A 24,049-nucleotide genomic window follows, 5' to 3' on the forward strand; every position below is an offset into this window, starting at 1 on the left:
TGGACGCACGACCGAGGCTAGCCCCCAACCCCTTCGCAGGTCGGACCGCGAGCTCGCGCCTTTCTCCGCCTCGGCCGAGTGCGCCCTCCCCCTCGAGGAGCTCCCGCTCGCCTTCCCTCCCTCCTACGCCTACCGCGAGGGCAAGGGCGATGGCACCCCGCCCGACGAGGCGGGCTGGTGCGACCTGCTCGCCTCCAAGCGCTGCCCGGCGTGGTGCGACCGCGTGCTGATGGACCGCACCGGCGGAGCCCTCGTGGCCGCCTCCGCGGTGACGGCCGAGTACGGGCACGAGCCGCAGCCGCGCGTCCTCACCGACCACAACCAGGTCTACCTCGCCTTCAGCGTCGAGTCGAGGTGACGGCAAGCACTCGGGAGCTGCGGGCGAGACGGAGAGAGGAGGAAGGCAGGGCCAAGGGGCGGGGTGGACGGCCGACGGTGGTAAAGAAAGAATCATCAAAGATCCACGGGGCGTCCTTTTTCTTTTCGCGCGAGGGTTTCCCCGGCACGCCTTACAACCAGAGTCCAGAGAGAGGAACGAGCAAAAGTGCGTTGTACGCACCGACCAAAAAAATCCCAGGTACTACGAACTCCTATCCAGTCTCACGTACGCATATGCTACAGGTCACAGTATGGGTTCGGGACGTTTTTCCCGCAGTATGCTTGCGGGTGATTCTTTTTTTCACAATGTGCATGGGGTCGGATCGAGAGCCACGGGTGCCGTGCGGAAAGTGGGAAATATATCTCTTTGATGTGGCAGGCGCTCCTCCTGCCTTGTGCGCATCCAGAGCCAACCAGCAGTCAGCCGGGCGGCGGCAAGCACTGTGTGACCGCAACCGTGCGCCTGACGCCTGCACGCATCTACGCGGGCACTGCAATCGCTGTCGCCGCTGCCTCCGCCGCTGTCATCCCAGCGGGGCCGACAGCCCGCCAGCAGTCACCTGGGGCCGTCCGAGCTGCTCTGCGCGCGCTGCGGCTCGACAATGACATGGCTGCGCTTCTTGCGCACGGAGCTCTCGCCGATGCCGCAGCAGACGTCCTCGCGCAAGCGGTTGCTGTCGACTCGGCCCGCGGCCGAACGGCGACGGCGGACCTGGACTGGCGGCGAGTTCGCCGGTCGACTCTTGCGGCGCTCGTCTCGGACGACATCCCCTTCCTTCTCTGGGCGCGGCTGCTGCACGAGGCGTCGCACCGCTATGTGCTCGCCGCACGCCGAGTGCTCTCTCCGCCGCTCGCTCGCGCGTTGACCCACCCGGCGAGCCTCGCCGCCACGAAGGCGCTCCTCTCGCAGATAGTCTACGAGTCCGCCACCGCCGTCGCCTACCTCGGCCTCCAGGCGTACATGCGCGGCGGTGGGGCAGCGGAGGCGTGGGCGGAGGTCCGCGCCAAGTTCTGGCGTGTGTGGGTCGACGGCCTCGCCTTCTTCTCCGCCACGTACCTCGTGGTCTTTGCGCTGCCTCACTACTCCATGCAAGTCGTCGTCGACAACATCGCCAGTCTCGTCTTCAACATGTACCTCTCGCACGTCTCGCACAGGAAAAGAGGCCCTCCGGTCCCTCACTCAAACTCCTTCTGTCCTCGGTGACGAGAAACGGGATCTATTGTCTCTCGTCCAGCTGTGTGCGCGACTTGTTGTCTGACCCTCGGTGGTCGCTAGACGCCACGCACTGGACGAGGCAAAGAGTGTAAACAAATACATCTAAAAAACGGCGACTGTTCTAAGTACTACCAGGACACCAAGCCCCGCATTCATGATTACAATGAATAACTCAACTCATCCTTTGGCAGCTGCGCGAAAAACACGTCTAGGACACCAAGCCCCGCATTCATGATTACAATGAATAACTCAACTCATCCTTTGGCAGCTTGTATTGTTGAGTATGAGTAGTCATGACGTCTGGTATCCATGAATATGAATAGTCACGTCTGCCTGTACTCATGAATATGAATAATGTATTCAAATACAAGTGCGTGAGCAACTTGCAGGTAAAACCCGGGTATACCCGCAAAAGTCCAGGTATACCCGAGAAATACCCGAGTGCGCGTCCACATGCCGCGCACGCCTACTCCCAGGGCCACTGCGCCAACTGCGGCGCACACCGCCTGCTCAAGTACGCGCACCGCACCATGTGTGCTCGCTACAAGTGCCAAAAGGCAGCATCGGCGCAGCGCCAGGCGCGGCTGGCAGGTGGCGGTGCGGACGACGCGGTCGTGCCGACATTCTGCTACAAGATTGAGGCGGTGCTCGGCATGCGCTTTTGCGACCCCGATCAACTGATCGGAAAGAAGCGGCGCAACAGGCTGGCTGCTGCGAGGGCATTGAGGATTAGGCAGCCATAGTGCTAGTGGCGTGGCTCGATAGATAGAGGATTTGTCGTTGTTCATGACCGGGCTATCGTTTCGCGTGCGCTGTGAGAGAATAGTGACCAAAATTAAAACACACAAACCGAGCCACAGACGATACAGGGCACCGCGGCTAGATATTCACGATGCCACGGCGGCGGCATCCGACGACGAAGCCGCCCCGGCCGCCCCGGCCGCCGATGGAGATGCCCCGCACCGGCCGCGCCCGAGGAGCCCTCCTTGTGCTCGCCCCCTTTGCCTCGGAACAGCTCGTAGTACTTCTCCTTGATCGCTGCCACTGCCGGCTCGAAGGCCTTCTTGTTGAAGCCAATCCTGACCAGCACAGCCAGGTGGGCCGGGTTGAGGTTGGGGTCTGCCAGCAGCCCAGCGCGAGTCCGCGAGAGAAGATCTGCTCGACGTTGGCCTCGCGCGGCAGGTGGCACGCAGTCTGCTTGAAGAGAACGTAGTGCAGCGGGAACTTGTTGCGCAGCGCCCACATCATGGCGAACTCGTTGAGCAGCCCATCCTCCGTGGTGAACTTTCGCCCTTCCCAGAACGACCCGGGGAACTTGACCTGCGTGCCGAGAAGACTCATCGGCTGCCGAAGCAGCTTGTATTTTGGCACATCTAGCCGAGGCTGGGCTCTTCCCTTCCTCTTTGGTGGCATATGCGAAGCGCTGGAGCAGAGACAGCGGTCGGTCGACAGGGAGCGCGTTTTGGGACTCTGGGATGAGTAGTATTCATGGACTTGAGTACATTTACTCACGCATGCGCCAGCCGTACTCATGAGTATGAATACTCAACTGCGGTGGTACTCATGAGTTGAGTACTCACGATGCACGTGTATTATGAGTACAATACTTGAATACTATTGTAATCATGAATGGGCTTGTAGGACACGTAGAGGTTGTGTACCCCCCGTAGTAGCCGCGCGTGCGGTAGGAAGAGATGCCACGGGGTTAAACGATTAGGAGAGAAAGGAGTGCGGCTGTGAGCGCCCGTGTGTGTGCGGTGGAAGCGCGCGGGAGGCGGGACACACATACGACCATATGCACACGGCGCACACTCCTGACTCCACACACACGCACGCATTATAAAAAGTTACAACGCACAGCTCGGCTGGAATGCTGGAAGCGCTAGCGAGTGGGACGAGGTGGCAAGGTGTGGGGGCTGGGGCCTCCGGCCCATCCGCTCTTATCGACGCGAGGACCCCGGGCAGTCATCATGAACCTATCTCCCTGGTATTTCATCGGGTGGAAGCTGATGTTAGTCAGCCCGGCAGCGCTCGCGAGCTGTCTTAGGCGCTGCCGGCTGATCGGCGCAACGATGGTCCCCTTCGGCTCGCCGTCCGCCTCGATGAAGTGCGTGACGGCGACGGAGCCGCCGGCACTCGCCAGCTTCGCAACGTTCCTCAGTGCGACGGCCATCTCGCTGTGCGTGAGATACATTGCGAGCGAGCCGAACGAGAGGACGTGAGAGTACGCGCCGGCCCTCGCGGCGCAGCCGCCCTTCGAGGAGAGAGGCAGCGCAATGTCGCCGACCCGGAACGCCGCGGCGTGAGCTGGAAAGATCTCGCTGGCTCGCTGGATCGCCTTGGGACTGAAATCACAGCCCGCTGGACGGATCCGGTGCAGGGAGCTGATAGTCTTCAGAACCGCCCCCGCGCCGATGCCCAGCTCGTAGACGAACGCGCCGTCGCGAATGGGCGGGTTGAGACGGTGGACAGCGTCGGCGACAAGCGAGCGGAACTCGGCGGTGCTGAGGTAGGACCATCCGGAGAGGCGGTGCAGCTCGTCGCGCGCCACTTCCCGCTGCTCCGCCTCTCGCTCGAACCACGCATGCAGGAACGGCCGTGTGTGCTCGAACGAGAGAGGAGCAGGCGGCTGCAGTGGTGGCGACGGAGGGTCAGAGTCGCTGTGTCTCAACAAGGCCGACATCGCATCGACAGCAGCAATCGCGTGAGCAGCGTCCAGGTGTGATACACGTGTGAGCAGAAAGAAAAAAACTAGATTTTGACGTGTGAGCAGCGTTCCGCGGCGGGACGTGTGAGCAGCGTCCGCGGCGGGGCGACCCGGAAGTTTTTGACCGCGCAAGACAAAGGGTGGCTAAGGGCTCTGCCCGCAAGGCGCCCGCGTCGCCGACGCGGTACCATTGACTAATCCCGGAATACACACCCACACGACCAAATAGCGAAAATCCGAATACCGTGCAAAAAACCAGGAATCTGGACCGAAGAACGTCAGGGCAAGTTTGGCTAACTCCATAAACATGGGCGATCCGGCGCTTCCTTCGATTGGACGGACGAAATGATCGCGGAAAGCGGGACCGCATCGCGACCTCGCTCCTCGGGGTTTCACCATATGCCGAGCCTGCTCGGCCTGCCATGCGCGCGCGCGCCTCGCCCGAGCGCAGCCACCTGCGGACCTGGCCAGCCTGTTCCTGGCTCGTGCCCAGCCTCTCCTTCCGCTGCCGCCAGCCTCGCAGTCCCGCCAGCCATCACGCTGCAGAGCCTGCGTAGACACGCCACAGACGCCAATTCTGCAGCCCACAGCCCTGGCAACATGAGGGCCAGCAGTATACGACGACGACGACATCTCTCTCAACACGCCGGGACGCAAAACGCTCTCGACGAGAGCCACAAGAAGGCGTCCGCACAGCAAGCCACTCGTCGGACAAGCTTGCTCGGACGCTCGATAACGGCGAGTGCATGGCGCACGCCTTGGACGGTGGCGAAGCCAAAAACACCGATAGTGGCCGTCCGCTGGCGTGAGCGGCGGCAGTCGAGACTCACCCTTCGCGCCGACGACCTAACCTCACTCGGAACAACCTCACCCAAGCACAACCCAACCTAACACGAAACAACCTCACAAAAAGCACGATTCTCAAGTTGGGCCCTCGGCGCCATGCTATCACGCCTTTGCGACATCCTTTCGGCGCTGCTGACCGTGCCATGCTGCACAATTGATCACCTGCAAAGCTCGCGGCCTTAATACCAAGCATTCAGTGACGACCTCAGTGACGACCTGATCGTACGGCCAGTAGGAAGGTGTCCTTCCATCGTGTGCACGCTTCTGGCGCAATGCGCGTCGCCTCGGATTGGCTGCTGGCACTCTCGAGGCTATGCCTACACAGCCTCGCGCGCATGGGCAGTCAAGAGGGAACACGCACCTTCTAGGACAGCGCCGGTGCCTCTCTCTTGGACCGGCAAACTTGGTGGTCTAGTGTCACCAATGTGGGACCAGTGGCAGTGCGGCATCGCGCCATCGACAGCTCTGAACTGCGCCTCACCACTGACCGGGAAGGCCGCCAAGTGGGCCAGCACAGGTCGCGCATTGTGGCAGAGATTGGCAGCAGTCAGCAGTGCATGTCTGATAGCTAGAGCAGCAGCGTCAGGGTCACAGGGTCGGATCGTGTCAAGCCTCTCGCCCGGCCGGCCGCGTGCAGACGTCGGCCTGTCTGCTGTCTGGAGTGATCTGTCGGCGGTCAGTACGACCAATCAGGTCGGAGTTTTCTCATGGTTGGAGGGTCTATCTGTGTGTACTCCTCGAGATCTCTCCAAATCTGCCCTCTATTTAACTGTATTTAATCGGGAAGTTGGTGAGACCGGAGACTAGCGGAGCCGGGGCCCCGTTTCCGCACTGCGGTGCGGCGCACGGTGCCCCCGGGGCCCCCCGCGCCCCCCCAGAGTCCACCGAAACGTTCGTCCACCCAGGAAGGAGGGGGCGCAGCCGCAGGCCGACGGTCGTACGTTCGTCGCCCCAGCCAGCTTCCCTCCCCTCAAATAGCCTTTTAATATCTTAATCCGACCGCGGCACCGCCTGCGCCACCGGGTATACCGACTCGGTATGTAAAATGCGCTGCCCTTCACCGAAAACTAAAAATCGAAAAAAAGAACCCGCCCGCCGCGACCCCGAGCTCCGTCAAGCGCTCTGCTGTGCGCGCCCCTACCAAACGTATGCCTGCTACGCGGGCCTGTGCCGGCCCCCCTACCAAACGTATGCCTGCTACGCGGGCCTGTCTGTGCGCCGTGGCGCTCCTCGCCGCGACGGCGAGGGCAGAAGATTTCACGGTCAAGCTGACCATACAGGTGGATGAGCGGCGGCGCGAGGCAGTACTCGTGACGGTGAGGGAGGCCAAGGGCGCGCAAGCAGCTGGGCGTTTCCGGCAGTTGGTCAACTCCAAATTCTTTGACGGCTGCGCAATCTTCCGCGTCATCCCTGGCGTGGTGCTGCAGTTCGGCCTTTCGAGCAATCGTACACTGCAGGCGCAGTGGGATGCGCAGCCGCTATCCGACGAGGCGGTGGCTCACCCCGACTGGAACATCCGCGGCTCGGTCGCGTTTGTCGCCTCGGACACTTCGCCTCGTGGCACGCAGCTGATCATTAACTTGGACGACAACCCCAACTTGGACGACAAAGGCTACGTCCCGATTGGCCGCGTTGTCTTCGGCATGCCAACACTTGCCTCCGTCTACTCTGGCTACCGAGACCGACCGCAGCAGGCTGAGATCCGAAAGCGCGGCGGTGAGTACTTGCAGAGCGAGTTCCCGCGCCTCTCGCGCATCGTGTCGGTGCGGCAGGTAGCCTTCGTCGAGGAGCCTCTGGTTATGTCGAAGAACTTCACCGGCTTGCTCATCACCGTGGGCATGGTGCTCGCTGCAGCCCTTTGCTGTGGGCTCAGACGAAGGATCGGCCCGCTCGTCGAGTCGCGCAGCAAGGCGCGCAACATCTTCTCGATAGGAAGCGACCGCCTCAGCGGCGCGCAGGACCAGGACGACGACGACCTCTATGAGAATGACGAAGAGGTCGGCAAGCAGCTGTCAAAGAGATCTAGCTCCTAACAATTGGCCGATGGGTTGCAGCGGCGCGGTGCTGGTGCATGCCGTTGGGGGGACCCTCTTTTGCCCAAATCGCTGACACCTCGTCTCCTCGCGCTCTTCTCGCACCTCTCCCCGGCCATGGCTACCAATGCCTGCACTCTCTTTCGAGCGAGACGTCGCTGCAAGGGTGAAGGAAAAGAGGGGTAGCAGATCGTTGTCGGCGACGACGCTCGACGGGGCATAATCCTGCCAGCCGCAGTGAGACACGTTCATGTGCACCCGACGTGTCGACAACGAGTGACGCAGACAGAGTCAGAGAGGTGTGAGAGCGCACCGCCGACGACCGCGAGAGGCGCGAGACCGACACCACATGCGCACACACACACGCGCGCACACATCGCACACACACATCCACAAACACATGCGCTGAGAGAGATTGTGTGTGAAACATGAGGTGGTCGTCTGCTCCTCCAAGCGCACTACGAGTCTACGTATACTACGCGACGTATCGGGCTCAGACACTAGAGCACTCCACGCTCCACGCACCCACCTCGCTCGCGAGCCGATCTTTTCAGACGAAATTGAGACCTCCTCGAGCAAATGAACCACTTCATAGAGTTCGTACTCGTAGCGTGTGCTCAGACAGCCTCTAGGTAGGTCGGTAGGTAGGAAGGTGAAGAACAGTCAGGCTCGGACTGGACACCAACACCAACGCGGTATGGGTGGGGACGCGAACAGAAGATGACGACACGCCTCTGCCCCGAAGGAGGTTGCAACTGAAAAAACCTCGCGGCTGGGCGAGCCCCTAAAATGTACAGTCTGTTGCGGGCATTAAGAAAGCGTCCCATTAACCCCTAAACGGCTACGACCGAAACGGGGTGCCCGGAAAAGGGCGATATCACGGCGGCCTAACTGTGCCTCCGTGCGCTCGCCACATACCCCCTGCTGCCCGAGGGTCGTGTTAGCACTTTATTGGGCACATACAGAGGCGGTGGGAAGCCACCACGTTCCCTTTAAATTTTCCGCCACAGAGCTCCGGAGCGCGCTCTGCAGACTGCACGAGCTCCTGGAGGACGCGGTTTCGTCTTTCGATCCCAGACGGTCGTCGCACGTCGGCGCCCCAGTGAGGTCCGCCGGCATAGGTGTAGCACGCTACTAGACACACTGCCTCCAAGTTGAGCGGTGGAAAATTGTGACCACCCCGAAGCCACGCACCGAAGCGCCGGCGTCCCTCTGGCATTCTGCCACCGACAGCAACACGCCTTTGATCACCGGCTGCTTGCGCTCCGCATACTCTCCAGAAGCTGTTGGTTGTGTGGCTGGTGCTACTTCTATCAGACTTCCTCATGCACAATGTTGCCGTTGAGCTACGAGGCTGCAACCCGTCGTCATTTGAGTTTGCTGCCAGCCACACACAGAGCGCGTCCCTGCTGCACGAATGGTTGGACAGGTGTGAACAACACCTCGTGGGGGCGGCACCGCAGGCGTCCATTGAGGGGTCCAGGTGATAGCCCTGGGCGGGCAATCCATACGCCTAGTTGGACTTCAGATCGCCCGATCGCGTCCCGGTGAACTGACGTCGGATTTGTGACGCCGCCGCACCGCGCCGCGGCCAGGGGCCCTCCGGAGGCTGAGGATGGCCGTGGCGGACCGAGACGAGCTCTGGGAGGTAAAGTGTCAGCGTATATATTGTAGAGGCTGACCATGTTCACAATATCTCTCAGTCTAGCTAAGCCAGGGGAGGCTATTCTGGGCGTCCACACGGCTTGCACAGGTGACCCTCGCGACAAAGCGAGCGCGTCCGGCAGAGCGACTGAAGAATGGAAGACAGAGTCACAAATCCCGCTTGTTGTGCATGTTTTGAGGTCGGACAGTGCTGCTGTCTTCTCCACGCAGCAGCCGACGCCACCAGGCCTCGGTAGCTGAGCAGCAGGAGCCTCCTCGCTGCTGGCAGAGTTGCGCCTCTGTTTGCCGCCGCTAAGAGATCGTTGTTGCGGGAATCCAGGGAATCTAAAGGAATCTAGAATCTGTGGGTCCGAGATTCGATCTGGGACCTGAGCCGCTCGGGACCAGCTGCACATGACTCGGGGCCACTACCATGTCGCAGACGACTGCTGGATCGGTCGTCACCGCAACCAGCCGTCCTGAAAGGAATAAAATAACGGAGCGTTCCTTGCCGTACGGCAAGGATCGGAGTGGGAGTCAGAAACGTGGTCCTTGCGCGAGGGGAGCTCGATAGACTCGAGGGGCCAGGATACGCCGCGAGGAGGACGGAGTTGCGCCGAAAGGCGAAAGAAGCCGCGAGAACAAGGGACCGGCAGGCGGCGGCGTCACAGGACGAGGCAGAAGGGAACGACGCGACAGAGGAGGAAATGACAAGGGAGAGAACGACGAGAGTGGGACGACCGCGAGGTGGCATGAAGGTTGCAGCGAGAATCGGAGAGAGACTGCGAAGAGAGATAGGAAGAGGCAGACTCCCTAGGGTGGGCGACGGCTAGCGCACCACACACCTCTCCTTAAAATCCCTGTGTGGTGGCGGCGTGCCGTCCTCCCATCCCTCCCTTGGGTTGTCTGTTTTCTTTCTTTCTTTTCAGGAACGCCGTTTAGGGATTAAGAAACCCTACCAAGCAATTTCCGCGAAAATCTAAGAAACCGCGGCGCGCCGCAGGCGCGGCCCCAAGAAAGGGCCCACACACGAGTGAGAGAAGAGAAGAATCACGAGTGTGAACAGGAGCCCCGCTCAAATTTTCTCTTCGCCTGCTCTTCGCCTGCGGCGCGCGCACTTGTCATTTTGCCCAAGTCTGCGGTGTTCTGGGCGGTGTGGATGGAGGTGTGTGCGTCTTCCTGTCATCCCAAGACTGCTGACTGGCGCATCGGTCCAGCGCTTCCTTATTGTCATTTTACCTAAAATTTCCTAGATCCCGGCTGACCTGGGGTGCCGGCCGAAGCTAAGAAACCACGGCGTGGGGTGGGTGGGGTGGGTGGAAAGGCTTAGAAACGGCGGCGTGCCGCGAGATCCTGTTTTCTTATGCCCGCAAGAGACTATACTGTTTGCGGTTTCATCTTCGCCGCGAGGCAAGGGCCCAAGCCGGAAAGAGCAGCAGCGCGCAGCAGCGCGTGCGGCGGCAGCAGAGCAGCAGCAGCAGCAGCACATGGCTGAGGAGCCGTCGCCGACGCCCCAGGAAGAGCTGGAGGCCTTCTACCACGGCCCGATTGCGGCGCCTCACCCTCGCATTGGAGTCTTGCAATTTCTAGCTGCAGACTCTCGCATTGTAGGAGAATAGGCTCTCACCGCGGAGTATGTTGAGATCACGGAGCGCCTCGCCTCGGTTGGAAATCCTGGATTTCCAATCACCACCAAATCCCATGCCGACCTGGAAGCATTGCAGCTAAAATCCCAGGATTTGGACACATACGGACGCACAACCGCCTCAACAGCTCGCGAGGGACAAGCTAGCCGCTAGCTTGTCCCTAGGTGGGCCTCTCCTTCTACAGCGAGCTGCTTTGCCAGACGCGCCTCAAGCTCGAGCGGTGAGCGACCTCCACTTCATTTTAGGATTTCACTTCCACGCACCTCTCAATCACGATCCTCTCACACAGGTTGCTGGACGAGAAGGCGCAGCGACAAGCCAGCATTGGGGCGGTCACGGAAGCAGCCAGCGGAGAGGAGTGAAGCGGTCTTTGGTAATTCAGTCAGGGTCGTGCTCCCATGGACGCGGGGTTTAACGGTGGGCCGCGGCGGGGTCTCGGTGTGCAGACTGCACTCTGGTCTCTGCCTCGAGGGCTCTGTGCCTCCTGCCTGAGCCTCTGGCGTGCGGTGCTGCACCACGACGCCCGAGAGTTAAATGTGTGGAGACAGATGATGACTGCACGTCGGCACGGGGCATTTTCAATTTGCATGATTCACGACAAGATCGATTAATTAGACAGTAAGAAAATCGGCTGTGGCGTCTCGTCTCAGGACTCAGCACTGCAGGGAGTCGTGTCACGAGACACCCTCGAGCTCGTCACAGAGTGACAGACAGAGACACAATGCGTGACAGCCACCCCACCGTGCGGTGCGGGTGGAGGGTATACTGCAAACAGCAGCCGGCCTCCGACCAGCCGACCCAATCCTCGTCGTCGCCTTGCCCCCACCGTGTGTGGCGTGCGCTGTGTGTTGCGCATCAGTCGAGAGTGCACGTGCGACGGCGCCACACAGCGTGCCCGCCCGACGAGTGCTGCTGGAGTGAGGAGGGCCGTCACGCGTGCGCCACGCCTCGCTCCGCCTCCATCTCGGCGTAGGCGGTGAGCAGCGAAGCGAGCTCCTCGCGCAGCGTCTGCACCGCTAGCGAGAGGACGTGCTCCGCCTGTGCAAAGAGCCAGTTGTCAAAGAGCCAGCTGTCCATCAGCGCGCGTCCACTGCTCGCCGACAGCGCGCGAGGCCCGCCTCGGAGGCGGAGGCGGAGGCGGACGGGCCGGCGGCCGCCATCGCACCGAGCGCCGAGCGGCCTCGCGCGAGCAGGGAAGCCGCGTCTTGCTGCAGCTGGACAAGCGTCCGCTTGAGGTGCGGCTGCGGCTCGAGCGAGCCCGCCCGCATCGCCTCCACCGCCTCGGTCGCCTCGGCAGCCAGGGCGCGGAGCGCGCCCATCTGCTCGCGCGTGCGGTGGAGGTCCGCGAGGGCGCGCCTGCGGTGCACGTCGCGGACGTGTCGCGGACGTGTCCCGTGGACGGGTCCCGCGGTGGACGGGTGCCGGTCGGCGAGCGGCGCGCCGGATCGCCCCTCCGGCGGGCTGGGCGGCGGAGGGTGGGTGGATGGGATGGGCGGCGGCCCGGTGGGCGAGCGTCGCGCGGGCCGAAGGTACGGCCGCCGTCCCGCCTGCCGCCGTCCCGCCTGCCTGCAGCGGCCGGTCGAAGGGCCGCCGCGGGGAGGGGGCCGAGGAGGGGGAGGGGGGGAGCTTTGCCCCCGGGGCGGCGGCGCTCAGCGGCGCCGGAGGCTCGAAGGGCTGCGCGGTGGCGGAGAGGCCGGCGCGTTGCGGGGGAGGGGGCGTGCGCCCGGTGGCCCGCCGCAGCAGCTCCGAGCGGCGCCTGCTCTCCGACGCCTGCAGGAGATGTGGCGCTCACCTCACGGGACGAGCCCCTCGGCTGGTCCCCGCCTCGAGTCCCCCTCCGGTCGCCTGCCGCTCGAGCCACGCGCCCTGCTCGGCGAGCTTGCGCTGCTCCTCGAGCATCCAAGCCTGCTCCGCCGCTGAGGGCGAGTTGCGCGCCGCCTCGCCGCCCGCCTCGAGGCTGAGCGCCGTCTCGACTGCCGCCGCCGCCGCGCCCTGCCTCGCCGCGTGCTGCTCCGCCTCGTGGCGCAGCCAGCGCTCCTCCTCGAGGGAGACGGGGGAGGGGAGGGCCGCGGCGAGGGGGGCGGACGCGGAGGAGCCGCCTCGCTCCGCCAGAATCGAGCGCAGGACGGCGACCCGCTTCTCCGCCTCGCTCGCCTGCCGCTCGAACCAGGCCGCCTCCTCCTCCGCCTTGCCCATCTCCGCCTCGACCCACTCCTGCTCGTCGCGCGCGGGCTTGCCCGCCTCCTCGCTCGCCGCCAGCCGGGTCATGGCCACAGCGGCGGCCGCGGCCGCCTCGCGCGAGACGTGCCTCTCCACCTCGACGCCGAGCCAGCGCTCCTGCGCCGCCGAGAGCGGAGAGGGCAGCGGCGCGGCGGCGACCGCCCTGCGCCGAGCCGCGTCGGACACCTGCCGCTCGAGCCAAGCCTGCTGCTCCTCGGACTTGCCAATCTCCGCGTCGATGAACGCCTGCTCCTCACGCGACGGAAGCTCCTCCCGCGCCGCCTTCTGCGCCGCCGCGCGCGCCAATGCCGCCGCCGCGTCGGCCGCCGCGTTCTCCTCCACGGCACGCTCTGCTATGGCACGTTTCCGGAGCGCGATTGCGCGGAGCTTGGCCTCGAGGGCCTCAATCTCGCGCGCCGTGCCATCCGCGGCGGCGGTCAGGGCAGCGAGGCGCTGAGCCGTAATCGTGGTCGTACTCGCCTTCGTCATCGTCTCTCTCTCGCCTGGCGAGCGAGCCCTCGAACGACCCTCTCGCGCAGGTGCTGTCTAATGAGTACTTTGCCGCCAGCTCGCACCTCCAACCCAAGAGGGTTCCGGCACGGGGGGCCCCGGGGCACCTCTTGGTCGACTCCGTACCCAACGATCCGAAACCCTCGCTCCGCAACGACCGCCACGGTCTGTTGCGAGGCCTTCCAGAAGCCGACGTGGTGGCCGCGGGCCGAGGTCAGGAACTCGTCGATCAGCGCTGCGAGGTCCTCCTTCCTGCTCCTCCGCGCAGAGAGGGTCGTAGAAAACTATTCTCGTCCTGAGGAACCTGCAAGTCGCGTGGGCGACGACGCCTCGGCCGGAGACGAAGCGCTCGAGGTCTGGATCGAAGGCGACCGAGAAGGCGTTGGCGCGGTGGCCGTGCTGCAGGTAGAAGAGCTCGACGGCGCGATGAGGCAGCAGCGGAGTGGGAGCAGTCGGCGACAGCTGTACTACCGAGACGAGGTGCCCTCGCAGGGTTCCGGCTCCTACCCAGATAGAGTCGCGCCAAAACGCCCTACCTACCTACCTATTGCGGGCGCCAACCGCCAGGCTCCGTGCCCCACCTACCTACCTCTTCCCAGGCCGCGCTGCGAACGAAGCGAAAAATACCCGTTGAGCCCTCTGTGAATAGGCTCGCAGCGCCCGCCGCACCCGTCTCGGCTGGCGTCCCAACCGCAGGCGACTCGTCTGGCATGGCCCCGTTCGCGGCTAAACGCGCCGTCTCCCGCCCGCGCGAGCGGAAGCGGTTTTCCCACTCCTCTCTTCGGGTTTTTTACCCCCCCCGCCCCCCCCCCCACCACACGCACACCGCCACTACCAACCTACCTATTGCGGGGCCCTCTGGGGCGGTCAAAACCGGACCTATCTACCTATTGCACAGGGTCTAACGGGTGGGGACAGACCCCCTATCTAGGTAGGAGCCGGAACCCAGCGCACTCCGTCTTTCTCATCTTTCTGAAAGAAGAAGGCCTAGTTTATCTCGTGCGGGCGCCCTCAAACCCTATAGGGTTTGCCTTCGTCCGCGCGCGGCCCCAATGCCGGGCTCTGCGCCGGGTATTTCGGGCGCCGAGAGTGGCCTGGCCCCGGACCCACCCCCGGAGGCCGATGGTGACATGCGCCGCGACGCTTGGGCTCAAGCAGGTTTGCCTCTCGCACCTCGTCTCTTTTCCTTTCCTTTTTTCTCTACAGCACCCTCTCCTTTCCTCTCTAATTTCCCGGGAAAACTGCGTGGAAATCGTCAAATTTTTGGTTCTGAGCCGAGTCTGAGGCTGGTTTGGGCCCAAAATCAGCCTAATTTTAGGCCAAATCGGCAAAATGCCGGGAATTTCGCGGAGAACCCGTGTATACCTGGAAATTACCCTGCGACCGCCTGGGTATTTTGTCGATTTCCTCAATTTTGCCTCAGATTTTGCCCCAGACCAGCTCTCAGACTCAGGGAAACTCGCGAGTTTCCAGAATGGAGCACCAAACACCCTCTGTTTTCCCTGGAAATTTCCGGAAACGCAAAGTGCTGGGGACCCTCTGTTTTCCTTTTTGTTCTCCGGAAAACCTGCTTGAGCCCAACGCGACGCAGTCAGTCCGCCTCCTGGAGGCTGCGTCGCCGGGTGCCGTCAACGCAGTGCTCGCGATGTTGCGCGCAATGGAGACTGGGCAGTCCTCGGGCGGTGGAACCGACTCGGGCGCAACAGTACGCCACCCTACTCTCTGACTTCGCGGGGCGAAGAAAATTCCGACGGGGCCAATGCCAAGAGAGAAGAACTCCTCCACAATCAATGCCAGTGCGCAGGATCAACTATCTATGGACCGTCGGCGGGCATGAACACGTCGACCCCGGCGTCCGCAGTCTCCGAGTCGGTGCGTTTGACGCCGCGCAGCGGCCGCACATTTCACGCGGAATAGGGGAGGATACCAGACTGCGCCACAAGAGCCGGAAAAAAATTCTTCGCCCGCACATTGCACACATCAGTGTCGGTGCCGCCAACTCCTCTCGCTCACTGATGCTCGGACTGCTGGCGCTCTGCCACGCCGCGATCCCGCCGGCTCCTTCGTCCTCCGCCGCCTGGATGCAGCGCTCGCACTGGATTCCGCACAACGACTCCGAGCGGACCGCGCGCTTCATGCGGCTCCTGCCCAGCCTCGGCCTCCACTGCCCAAAGGTGGGTGTCTCCACCTTCTGGTACCCGTCGATCGGGCGGCGGCTGCGCGGCGCGGTCGCGCTGGAGCCGATCGCCAAGCACGAGGAGGTCTGCGTCGTGCCGCTCGCCAACATGATCTCCTTCCTGTCAGTGCAAAACTCGTCGTTTGCGCCGGTGCTGCGGATGGCCGACAAGGACGTCAGCCAGCGCGGGCTGTGGGAGGCGCGAGAGCCTGACGCCGCCGCGCGCCTCCTCCCGCGCGCCGCCGCGCGCTGCTCACTCTCTTGCCTGCCATCGCAGGCCGCCGCCATCTCGCTCTTCATCCTGCGCGAGGGAGCGCGCGACTCGTCGCCTCACGCGGCGTACATCCACGCCTCCTTCTCCGGGCACGACCCGGCGAGCATCCCGAAGACGCTGCCGCCCGACTCGGACGCCTTCCGCGCGCTCAAGCCCAGCGTGCAGGCCACCGCGCGCCGCTTCCAGGTGCGGCCGCCGAGCTCTCCCTCCGCCTCTGCGACGCCACGCCTCTTCACGCGCGCAGCCGTGAACAATAGCCGTGAACAGTCTCCGTGAACAGGCGCGGGTGGCGGCGCTCCACCAGCGGCTCATCGCGCCGGCGCTGCAGCAGCACCCCGCCGCCTTCGCCGAGGGAGGCGCGTGCGACCCGACGGCGGCCGCGTCGGCGGACGGCGCGGCCTCGCCTCGCTCCTGCGCGTCGCTCTACTCGCTGCGGCGCGTGACAGAGGTGCTCGGGGTCGTGCAGGCGAGAGGCTGCTTCCGAGACCCGCCCAGGACCTGCCCCAGACTCCTCCCGCGCCTCCCTGCAGGCGCGCGACTGGAACCTGCCCGTCTTCGGCCGCACGCGCCAGTTCATCGTCCCCGTCTGCGACATGCTCAACTTTGGGCAGATCGGGCTGCGAGTCCGCTTCGACGACCGGCGCAGCGCGCCCAGCTCCCCTGCCGCGTCGCCCGGCCGCAAGCTCACCGCCCCTCGCGCGCAGGCGCTCCTCCTTCCTCCTCTGGGCGCTGCGACCAATCGCTGCGGGCGCGGAGCTGCTCTTCTACGACGGCGGCCTTGAAGAGCGTCTCTTCACACCTCGGGCTGTGAACAGGCGCGGAGCTGCTCTTCTACTACGGCTCGTTTTGCCAGGACGAGGCGCTCTCCAACTACGGGTTCGTGCCGCCCGTCTCGCGGCCGTGTGAAGGCTCCTCCAAGAGCAAGCACAAGGGCTCGAAGCACAAGGGGATGCCCTGACTCGCTGCTCGGGTGGGCTTGCCGCTGCTTGCCGCTCCCCTCGCGTCTGGTGCGCGATGGATGACCCTCTGGTTTGAGCGAGGGAGGGCCGCCGAGCCCCTCAGTCTGCTGCGTCGCTCGACACCTTCCTTCGCGCATTGGACCGCCACCCCGCGCACGTATAAATAGGGACATCAGCACGGGAAGACGGCGTTCTGATCCACGCCAGCGCGCGCGTGGGCTCGATCTGTTCGTTGCCATACAACTTGGACGCACGGTGCGACACGTCTGCCCCCGCACCTGGTGCGCGCAGTGTGCGGTACAGGGCCGTATTTTGAGGCGAGACGGCAGACGCGGGAGCGATGGCCGGTCCGAATGCCTTTTTTATTTCAGTTTCAACTCGGGTGGTCGGGTTCACCGCGGGACAGCGCGGCGGCAGGCCGCAGCCGCCGCCAGCCCTTCGGCTTCGCGCGCACGCCGGCGCGGGGCCCACACGCCGCACACGGCGGCGGCGCGCGCGGCCCGCGGGGGGCACGGGAAATTTTGGTGAGACGTCTCTGTCTCACACGGCTCACGGGTGTTTCGTCCCTGTCTCACTTGCATGATTTTTTCCGTCTCTCTGCGTCTCTCCAAGCGTCTCTCTGCTGTCACAGTGCTGAGTGTCAGTGTCGCAGGTGCGTCTCAGATGCGTCTCAGATGCGTCTCACATTCGTCTCTTTCGGCCGCGTATCACTCAGTCTCACGCGGCTGGGCTGAGACGTCACAATTCCTGAGCGAAGTGAGTCGTGTCTCACTTCCGTCTGAGACAGTGCTGAGCCACAATGAGACGTGGCGCAGGGCGGGGTTTGCGACGCCACAAGCCGCTGCTTGACTGAGTCGTCTCAGGTCCGTAGAGACCATGCTGAGCCAACCTGAGACGTAATTGTGAGACAGTGGCGATTGGGGAGACTCAACTCAGGCTGTGTCTGAGGTGCGGCCTGGCGGGTCTCGGTGAGTGTAGACGAACCCCAAGCATAATCGCGCTCTCTGGCTCAAACGGCGCGTAGCCGCCGGTTGCTCTATCGCGCTCTCAGACGCAAACGGCGCGTAGCCGGTTGCGCTCGCGGGCAGGGCGGTTCGGGTTAGTGCCCAGGCACTCGTAAAGCGTCGAGGTCGCCGGCCAGCGAGGCCACGGCCTTGATCATCAGGGCGTGGATCACGCTCCGCTCTGGCAGCGACTCGGAGGTGATGACTACCTGGCCCCTCTCCCCGTCGTCGTTCTCCTGAGAGTCGCCTCGTGTGCAAGCCTAGACCTGCTGCTTTGCGAGCTGGAGGCGACGCTTTCGTAGCGCGAAGAGCGCGCCGCCGAGGCAGAGGAGCCCCGCCACGACGGCGCCGATGGTGGCGCCGATGGCGGCGACCTTGATCCCCCCCCAAAAGAAAAAAGCCTTGCCCCAACGGCCTTTCCACACAAGGAAGCGCACAATTGTGAACGGTGACTTCAAGATGCGCGTCTCCACGCGCGAGTCGTAAGGCAAGCCAGCACTTTCCTCGTCCGCTCGCGCTTGCCGCGCCGCATCGCGCCCGACTATGCCGCCGCGAGCTGCACGCCTAGACCCCCGCGACGCCTATCGCTCACGGAACCCGCCGCCCCCTCACCTCCCCCACCACGCGAGATGCGCCTCTGCTCGCGGCGCGAGCGGCTGTTCCCCCCCCTTGGCCTCGCACCGCCTGCCTCCCGCTCGCAGGTGCAGCCGCTGCCATTGAGGAGGGCGCGAGACGCGTCCGCTGCTGCCCATTCCCCACCCTTGTCCCGCGCGACCGCCCACCCTCACTTCTGGCAAGAGAGCGATCCCCCTTCCGCTCGGCGCTGGCCCCGCCGCATCGACGCACATATGGCCGCGGGGAGCTGCACGCAACCCGCCGCTCCCTCTCCGCTCCCACCATGCGATGCGCTTCGCTTTGGCGCCCGACGGCCCGAGCGGCTTCGCCCCCTCTCGGCCTCACACCGGGGGGGCTCACTTGAAGATCGGTGGGTCAATTCGGGGTAGGCAACCCATGAAGAAGCTCCTCGGCGCGCTCATCGCTGCTTCCGCGGCCAGCTTTTCCGTGCTCCCCAACGCTTGGTCTGTAGAACTGGCACCACCGGCCGGCTGGCCCGACGACCTGAATACGACCGCGCGGACATCGTCTCTTTTTACCACGGTGCCGGAAGTCATCGCTTCTTATGTCACGGTGCCGGAAGACTGCGACAAGACCGTAAACGGCCGGTCCTGCAAGGACATGATGGATATGGCTTGCGATTGCCTGCCTGCAGCCTGGCGTGCAGCATGTGGCACCTGCTGCAGGCCACCAGGAAACGGACCAGGTCAAGCGTGCGACCCCATCAACAACAACCAGTCCCGGATGTGCACCTTTAATATTCTGTATGGTAATGGCCTCGACCCTTGCAGTTCATGCGCATGCAAAGAATGTTCCTTGTGCCTCCAGTAGACCTGCTCACACTCTGCGGACGTGGACAAGCGGGCTTGTGTGCGCAGCTGTCGAAGGAAGTGGGTCAGAGCGACCAGTTGCCGGCCGCGTGGCGGTGCGCGACGACGTAAGGTACGTGGTCGGGCCTGGGCGCGCCCGGGAGCAGGGGTCGGCGCCGGCCGGCAAGCTAGCAGGGACACCTGTGGCTACGGACCACCGACGGTCCATGACTTCCGACTCCCCCCTCCCAGACCTTTGCTATTTCCGTCTTAGCGACGTGGGCGTTAGCTCTCGGTGTAGATGGGCTTCGGGCAGAAGTGAAATTTTGCTCCTGTGTAACCTAGAAAAAAGTGGTGTTGCGGGTCTGGGGTGGGTGGTAACCCCAATTTTTGCCAGGCCTACGGGATTTGGGCACTTAACTTTATAACCCTAGTTGGCGCAGGAAGGTGTATGTACTTCTTGCTTGGGCGTAGAGCTGTCAAGAACGTTAAGAGCTGAACAGTGTTGCTAGTGTTAACAGTAACAACAGAACAACAGTGGGGCTCCCCAACAACAGTAGCTAACGTTAGGCCAGCTGAACAACAATAAGGAAGGCCTGGCAGTGACCCACGACGATCTCCAGCGTCCAGTGCGGGTAATACCCGAAAATACCTGGAAAAACCCAGGTATTTTCGGGTTTTACCCGGGTTTTTTGGCATTTTCTGCTTGCTGACCACTGAACAACAGTAACAACAGTAACAAACAGTAACAGCTTGGGCTGGGGAGAACACTTGAACAACGTTGAGGATTTTCAGCCAACAATAGTGCAACTGTTAGGCCCAAAGTTAACGTTTGACAGCTCTACTTGGGCGGCAAGATGCGGCAGCCTGAGCTGGCCTCCCCCAAACACAAGCTGTCTTGGCTCGGTGGCGAAGCGGTTCTCCTCGGTGGCGGTGTGGAGCACTACGCTCTCGCCCTCTGTTCGTCGCGGCTACGCCCTCGGCTTGATGAGTACTTTGCACCGACCGCTCCGAGGTGAGGCGTGTCGGACACGACCTCCCCAGACTAATCGCGCTCCCTGGCCCAAACGGCGCGTAGCCGGTTGCTCTCGTGGGCAGGGCGGTTTGGGCTAGTGCCCAGCACTACGCTCTCGCCCTCTGTTCGTCGCGGCTACGCCCTCACGCCTCAGCTTGATGGGTACTTAAAGCACGCATCGCCCCAGCACCCCTTTCCGCACTGCGGCTCTGCGGGCACTGCTGCGGCCTGCGCGGCGCACGGTGCCTCCGGGGGCCCCGCGTCCCCCCAGAGCACCGCCCGCGGACAGACAGATCAGACACATACGCAAAACTGGAGATACGTTCTATCACTATCTCCCCATCTCACGCCCGGTCCCCGGCGCACCGCGTGTCATTGCCGCACACCCACCAAAGACACAGCGATCTATCCTGCTGAAACCACGTACGCAAGCTTCTCCCCCCTCGTACTCTCCGGTCCCTGCCGCGCGTCAGCTGCCTTCCGCGCGCTGGTCTCGCTCCGCCGCAGCGGCCCACCGCAGGTAGGCGTCGATGAAGCCTCCGAGCTCGCCGTCGAGCACGGACTGCACCTGAGGCGTTCGTGCCCCGTTACATTCAACCACTTTGTTATGACTGTTGAAGTGAGTATGATAGTAACGGCCTCCGCCTGCGGAGTCTCGTGGCCCGTGCGCGCGTCCTTGACCATCTTGTACGGCGCGAGGACGTACGACCGGATCTGCTGCCCCCACTCGGCCGCGATCGCCTCCCCCCGGATCTGCGCGAGCTCGTCCACCCGCTGCGCCTCCATCGCCTCGAGCATCCGCGCCTTGACCATCGAGATTGCAATCTCGCGGTTCCGCGCCTGCGACCGCTCCTGCTGGCACCGCACCACCAGCCCCGACGGAAGGTGCCTCACCCGCACCGCCGTCTCAACCTTGTTGACGTTCTGGCCGCCCGCGCCTCCCGCTCGCATCGTCGTCACCTCTAGGTCGGCGGGCGGGATCTCCACCCGGCCCGCCTCCTCCTCGCCCAGGAGGGGCATCAGCTCGACGCCCGCGAAGCTGGTCTGCCGCTTGTTGGCCGCGTTGAAGGGCGAGAGCCGCACGAGCCGGTGCGTGCCTACACGCGACGCGTCGGGCGCGTGTCACGCGCCAAGGGCTGCGTAAGCTACCCCTACCCCTACCCCGACCCCTGGCGGCGGCCGCGCCTCGCTCCGCCTTGAGGTGGCCGTAAGCGTACGGGCCGTCGATGGTGAGCGCCGCCGACTTGATGCCCGCCTCCTCGCCCTCGGTTCTCTCCGTCAGCGTCACGCGATACCCGCTCGGGTGGCCCTCCGCCCACCGCCTGTACATCCGCAGCAGCATCTCGGCCCAGTCCTGCGCGTCCACGCCCCCCGCGCCCGCAGTGAGAGTGAGCACCGCGCCACACGAGTCGTGCGCGCCGCCCATCAGCGAGCGCAGCTCCCACGCATCGAGCTCGCCGTCGAGGCTGGCAAGCGCCGCGGACGCCTCCTCCACCAGCTCAGCCTCCTCGAGGTCGGCCGCCGCCTTTGCGTCCTCGACCGCCGCCTCCCACCGCGCCGCCTGCTCGAGGACGGCTCTGTGCTCTGCGAGTGTCCGCAGTGTCGCCTCCGCCGCGTCCGCGTCCTCCCAAAAGCCCTCACTCGCCGACTGTGCCTCGAGCTCGCCCGCCGCCGCCCGCCTGCGGTCGAGGTCGAGCAGCTCTCCCGTCTCGCCGATGCGGGCGCCGACGCTGGCGATCGCCTCATGCAGGCTCTGCTGAGGCTGATCGATCGCCAGCGCGACGTTGTGGCGGCGGTGGCGCAAGCTCGGCGCTCGCAGATGGGAGAGGAATAACATGCATGTGCATGCGCGTGTGCAATGACCTTCCTTTTCTTTTTACGCGCTCGATTTTCTTCCGGCTTCTGGCACCTGGCTAGCAAGCGAAGAGCAGAGCTGCCGAGCGCCGAGGAAGCGCAAGCGTGAGGAAGCGCCGTAATAAACTGGGCCTGCATATGGCACCATCTCCGCTCCGCCTCGCGACGGTCCTGCTTCACGCGGCCGCCTCCGCCGCGTTCAGCCTCCCGGCGCTGCCTTCTCGCGCCGCTCCTCGCTGTGCTGTGGCGTGCGGCTTTTCGGTCGACACCGTCGACCAAAAGGCGATCGAGGATCTCGGCGTCTTCAACTGGCCCGGCCTCGAGCGGCGCGTGCAGGACTTTGCCGATGCGGCCGTCTCGGGGAAGCTCAAGATGGTGTACGTAAAGTCAGGCTCCGCAACCATTGAGGACGGAGAGGACTCGGCTGACATCAGCGCCGGCCAGATGGTGATGATCGACGACAAGGGCGAGACGCGGTGGTCCAAGATCTCGGAGGAGGGACTGGTGCTTCTCTCCTGCGAGACGGTGCTCGCGGAGGAGGGTGCTGCCGCTGAGGAGGCTGTTGCTGCCAGCGCGGGCCAGCGCGACCTGAGCGGCAAGCCGCTGGGCGATGCGATCCAGGAGGACTCGCTCGACGTAACCCTCGGCGGCCTACTCACGCAGCTAGCGCTGGGACTCGCGAGTGGAGGCATGCTCGCCGTCGGCGTCAAGCTCTTTGTCACGCCTGACTCGCCGTAGCTGCGTGCGGCGTGTGGGCGTGTGGTGTCAATCCTAAAGGTAAAGCGTGTTGCCGCTGCCAATGGCCAATGCGCCCAAATCGGCGTCTCTCTCCCGCCTGCGCCCTGGCTCGCTCTCTCGCGTTTTATTTCCCTGTACACCCGTGAAGTTACTCGTTACACATGCATATGTCCGCCCGCGCGCCCAAGGCCAAGCCGGAGGCGCGCGACGGCTCTAGCAGCTTACGCCGCGTTTCCCCCCCCTGCGCGCGCGCCTCCGTTACCGAGACGGTGCGAACATATACATCAACACTGCACCCCGCGCAATATAAAAAACGCGCGACGTAAACCGTTTACTAATGCTGGTCCTCCTCGTCCGACTCCGAGGAGCCACTGCCCTCCGCCTCGATGACGCCCGTCTCGTAGGCGCGCGCGGCCCGCTCCGCCGCCCGGTCGATGCGCTCGAGCTCGCGGTCGGTGTGGTGCCTCGCCGAGGCCGCCTCCTCGCAAAAGGAGCCCAACATCTGCTCCTCCACCTCCGTCATGGCGCCGAGCAGCACCAGCGAGTGGAGGGGAGGCCCAAAGTCCACAGAGCGCAGCTCGCCCAGCGTGCCGTGCACGCACACCTGGCTCTCCGTCCCCACGCGCGCCACCCCAATCGCGCGCGACGTCGCGCCCACGCCCGAGCCCGGCCTTGTCGCGGCTATCTCGAGCACCTGGCCGACGGCCTGGCGGACCGTCATGAAGCGCGGCGGCAGGTAGACTGGCCGGCCGCGCGCGAGCGACGGCAGCGTCGGCTCGCGTGTCTTGATGTCGACCAGCAGCAGCGAGTGCAGCCCGAGCGACGCGTTCGCCTCGAGCTTGTCAAAGAAGGAGGCGGGCTTCCAGCTGTCGGTGAAGAAGGGCACCGAGACGGCCTCGCCGAAGCGGTACAGCTGGACGCCGCAGCAGCCGATCGCGTTCATGATGGAGGCGTTGTGAACCACCCGCGTCTGCACGCCGAGCGCCTTTGCACGCGCGAGGACGTCGCAGTGGGTGGTCGCGCCGAACGGGTCGCCCACGACGAGCAGCGCGATCTCGGCCGTGCGGGCGCGCTCGAGGACCGGCTCGATGGCCGACTCCACAAAGTCGCGCTCGGCCACCGTCACCGGCCTGCCGTAGAGCGCCTCGAGCCGGGCGACGGGGACGGTGAGCACAGAGGTGTACGCCTCCAGGTAGACCTCCTCGCAGCGGCGGACGATCTCGAGCCCGCGGAGCGAGATGTCGTGCTCGTCGTTGAGGCCAAGGCCGACGAGGTAGAGCATGGATGTGGCGGCACGTCGGCTCGCGGGCGAGAGTTTGGCGGCACGAGGCGGCACAGACGGAACGTCGTCCGTGGGTCACAGCGAGGCGAAGCTGTCTCGAGGTCTCTTGGTTGGAGCGGAGAG

General features: G+C 64.0%; 9 protein-coding genes across 9 annotated transcripts in view; 5 read left to right on the forward strand and 4 right to left on the reverse strand.

Moving 5' to 3' along the window:
• The window catches only part of EMIHUDRAFT_246601 (hypothetical protein), a gene marked incomplete at both ends in the record, with an annotated part of 1,522 nt that extends 1,164 nt beyond the window's left edge, over nt 1–358 (forward strand). The window contains one exon of the mRNA XM_005766295.1: nt 40–358. Coding sequence (XP_005766352.1) covers nt 40–358 — 319 coding nt within the window. The remainder of the gene's footprint in view (nt 1–39) is intronic.
• A 539-nt stretch (nt 359–897) lies between these two features.
• Nucleotides 898–1,696, forward strand: EMIHUDRAFT_370982 (hypothetical protein). Its single transcript, XM_005766296.1, has one exon. The coding sequence runs from the start codon at nt 986–988 to the stop codon at nt 1,580–1,582; it is 597 nt and encodes a 198-aa protein (XP_005766353.1). The 5' UTR covers nt 898–985; the 3' UTR covers nt 1,583–1,696.
• A 1,780-nt stretch (nt 1,697–3,476) lies between these two features.
• On the reverse strand, nt 3,477–4,903 carry EMIHUDRAFT_119718 (hypothetical protein; the record flags this gene model as incomplete). Its single annotated transcript, XM_005766297.1, has 2 exons — nt 3,477–4,223; nt 4,757–4,903. The coding sequence occupies 2 exons, from the start codon at nt 4,901–4,903 to the stop codon at nt 3,477–3,479; spliced, it is 894 nt and encodes a 297-aa protein (XP_005766354.1).
• A 1,593-nt stretch (nt 4,904–6,496) lies between these two features.
• Nucleotides 6,497–6,925, forward strand: EMIHUDRAFT_46383 (hypothetical protein; the record flags this gene model as incomplete). The annotated part of the gene is made up of 1 exon (XM_005766298.1): nt 6,497–6,925. A coding segment is annotated over one exon (429 nt), but the record flags the coding sequence as incomplete, so codon positions are not given.
• A 4,475-nt stretch (nt 6,926–11,400) lies between these two features.
• On the reverse strand, nt 11,401–13,912 carry EMIHUDRAFT_246608 (hypothetical protein; the record flags this gene model as incomplete). Its single annotated transcript, XM_005766299.1, has 8 exons — nt 11,401–11,588; nt 11,636–11,826; nt 12,263–12,375; nt 12,604–12,807; nt 12,877–13,143; nt 13,308–13,452; nt 13,505–13,667; nt 13,870–13,912. 8 exons carry the CDS (start codon nt 13,910–13,912, stop codon nt 11,401–11,403), a joined length of 1,314 nt encoding a protein of 437 aa, XP_005766356.1.
• A 4,707-nt stretch (nt 13,913–18,619) lies between these two features.
• EMIHUDRAFT_370983 (hypothetical protein) lies at nt 18,620–19,377 on the forward strand (the record flags this gene model as incomplete). Its single annotated transcript, XM_005766300.1, has 1 exon — nt 18,620–19,377. A coding segment is annotated over one exon (434 nt), but the record flags the coding sequence as incomplete, so codon positions are not given.
• A 1,144-nt stretch (nt 19,378–20,521) lies between these two features.
• Nucleotides 20,522–21,889, reverse strand: EMIHUDRAFT_76464 (hypothetical protein; the record flags this gene model as incomplete). Its single annotated transcript, XM_005766301.1, has 3 exons — nt 20,522–20,614; nt 20,689–21,149; nt 21,220–21,889. 3 exons carry the CDS (start codon nt 21,887–21,889, stop codon nt 20,522–20,524), a joined length of 1,224 nt encoding a protein of 407 aa, XP_005766358.1.
• A 132-nt stretch (nt 21,890–22,021) lies between these two features.
• On the forward strand, nt 22,022–22,797 carry EMIHUDRAFT_370984 (hypothetical protein). Its single transcript, XM_005766302.1, has one exon. The coding sequence runs from the start codon at nt 22,045–22,047 to the stop codon at nt 22,642–22,644; it is 600 nt and encodes a 199-aa protein (XP_005766359.1). The 5' UTR covers nt 22,022–22,044; the 3' UTR covers nt 22,645–22,797.
• On the reverse strand, nt 22,793–23,926 carry EMIHUDRAFT_246613 (hypothetical protein; the record flags this gene model as incomplete). Its single annotated transcript, XM_005766303.1, has 2 exons — nt 22,793–22,934; nt 23,145–23,926. The coding sequence occupies 2 exons, from the start codon at nt 23,924–23,926 to the stop codon at nt 22,793–22,795; spliced, it is 924 nt and encodes a 307-aa protein (XP_005766360.1).
• Between the last annotated feature and the right edge of the window lie 123 nt (nt 23,927–24,049).

This window comes from Emiliania huxleyi, assembly GCF_000372725.1.
Source record: "Emiliania huxleyi CCMP1516 unplaced genomic scaffold EMIHUscaffold_519, whole genome shotgun sequence".
Classification (NCBI taxonomy): domain Eukaryota; phylum Haptophyta; order Isochrysidales; family Noelaerhabdaceae; genus Emiliania; species Emiliania huxleyi.

What these genes read in the sequence shown, in the direction of transcription:
- EMIHUDRAFT_370982 (XM_005766296.1), top strand. Translation starts at nt 986, where the DNA reads ATGGCTGCGCTTCTTGCGCACGGAGCTCTCGCCGATGCCGCAGCAGAC.
- EMIHUDRAFT_370984 (XM_005766302.1), top strand. Translation starts at nt 22,045, where the DNA reads ATGGCACCATCTCCGCTCCGCCTCGCGACGGTCCTGCTTCACGCGGCC.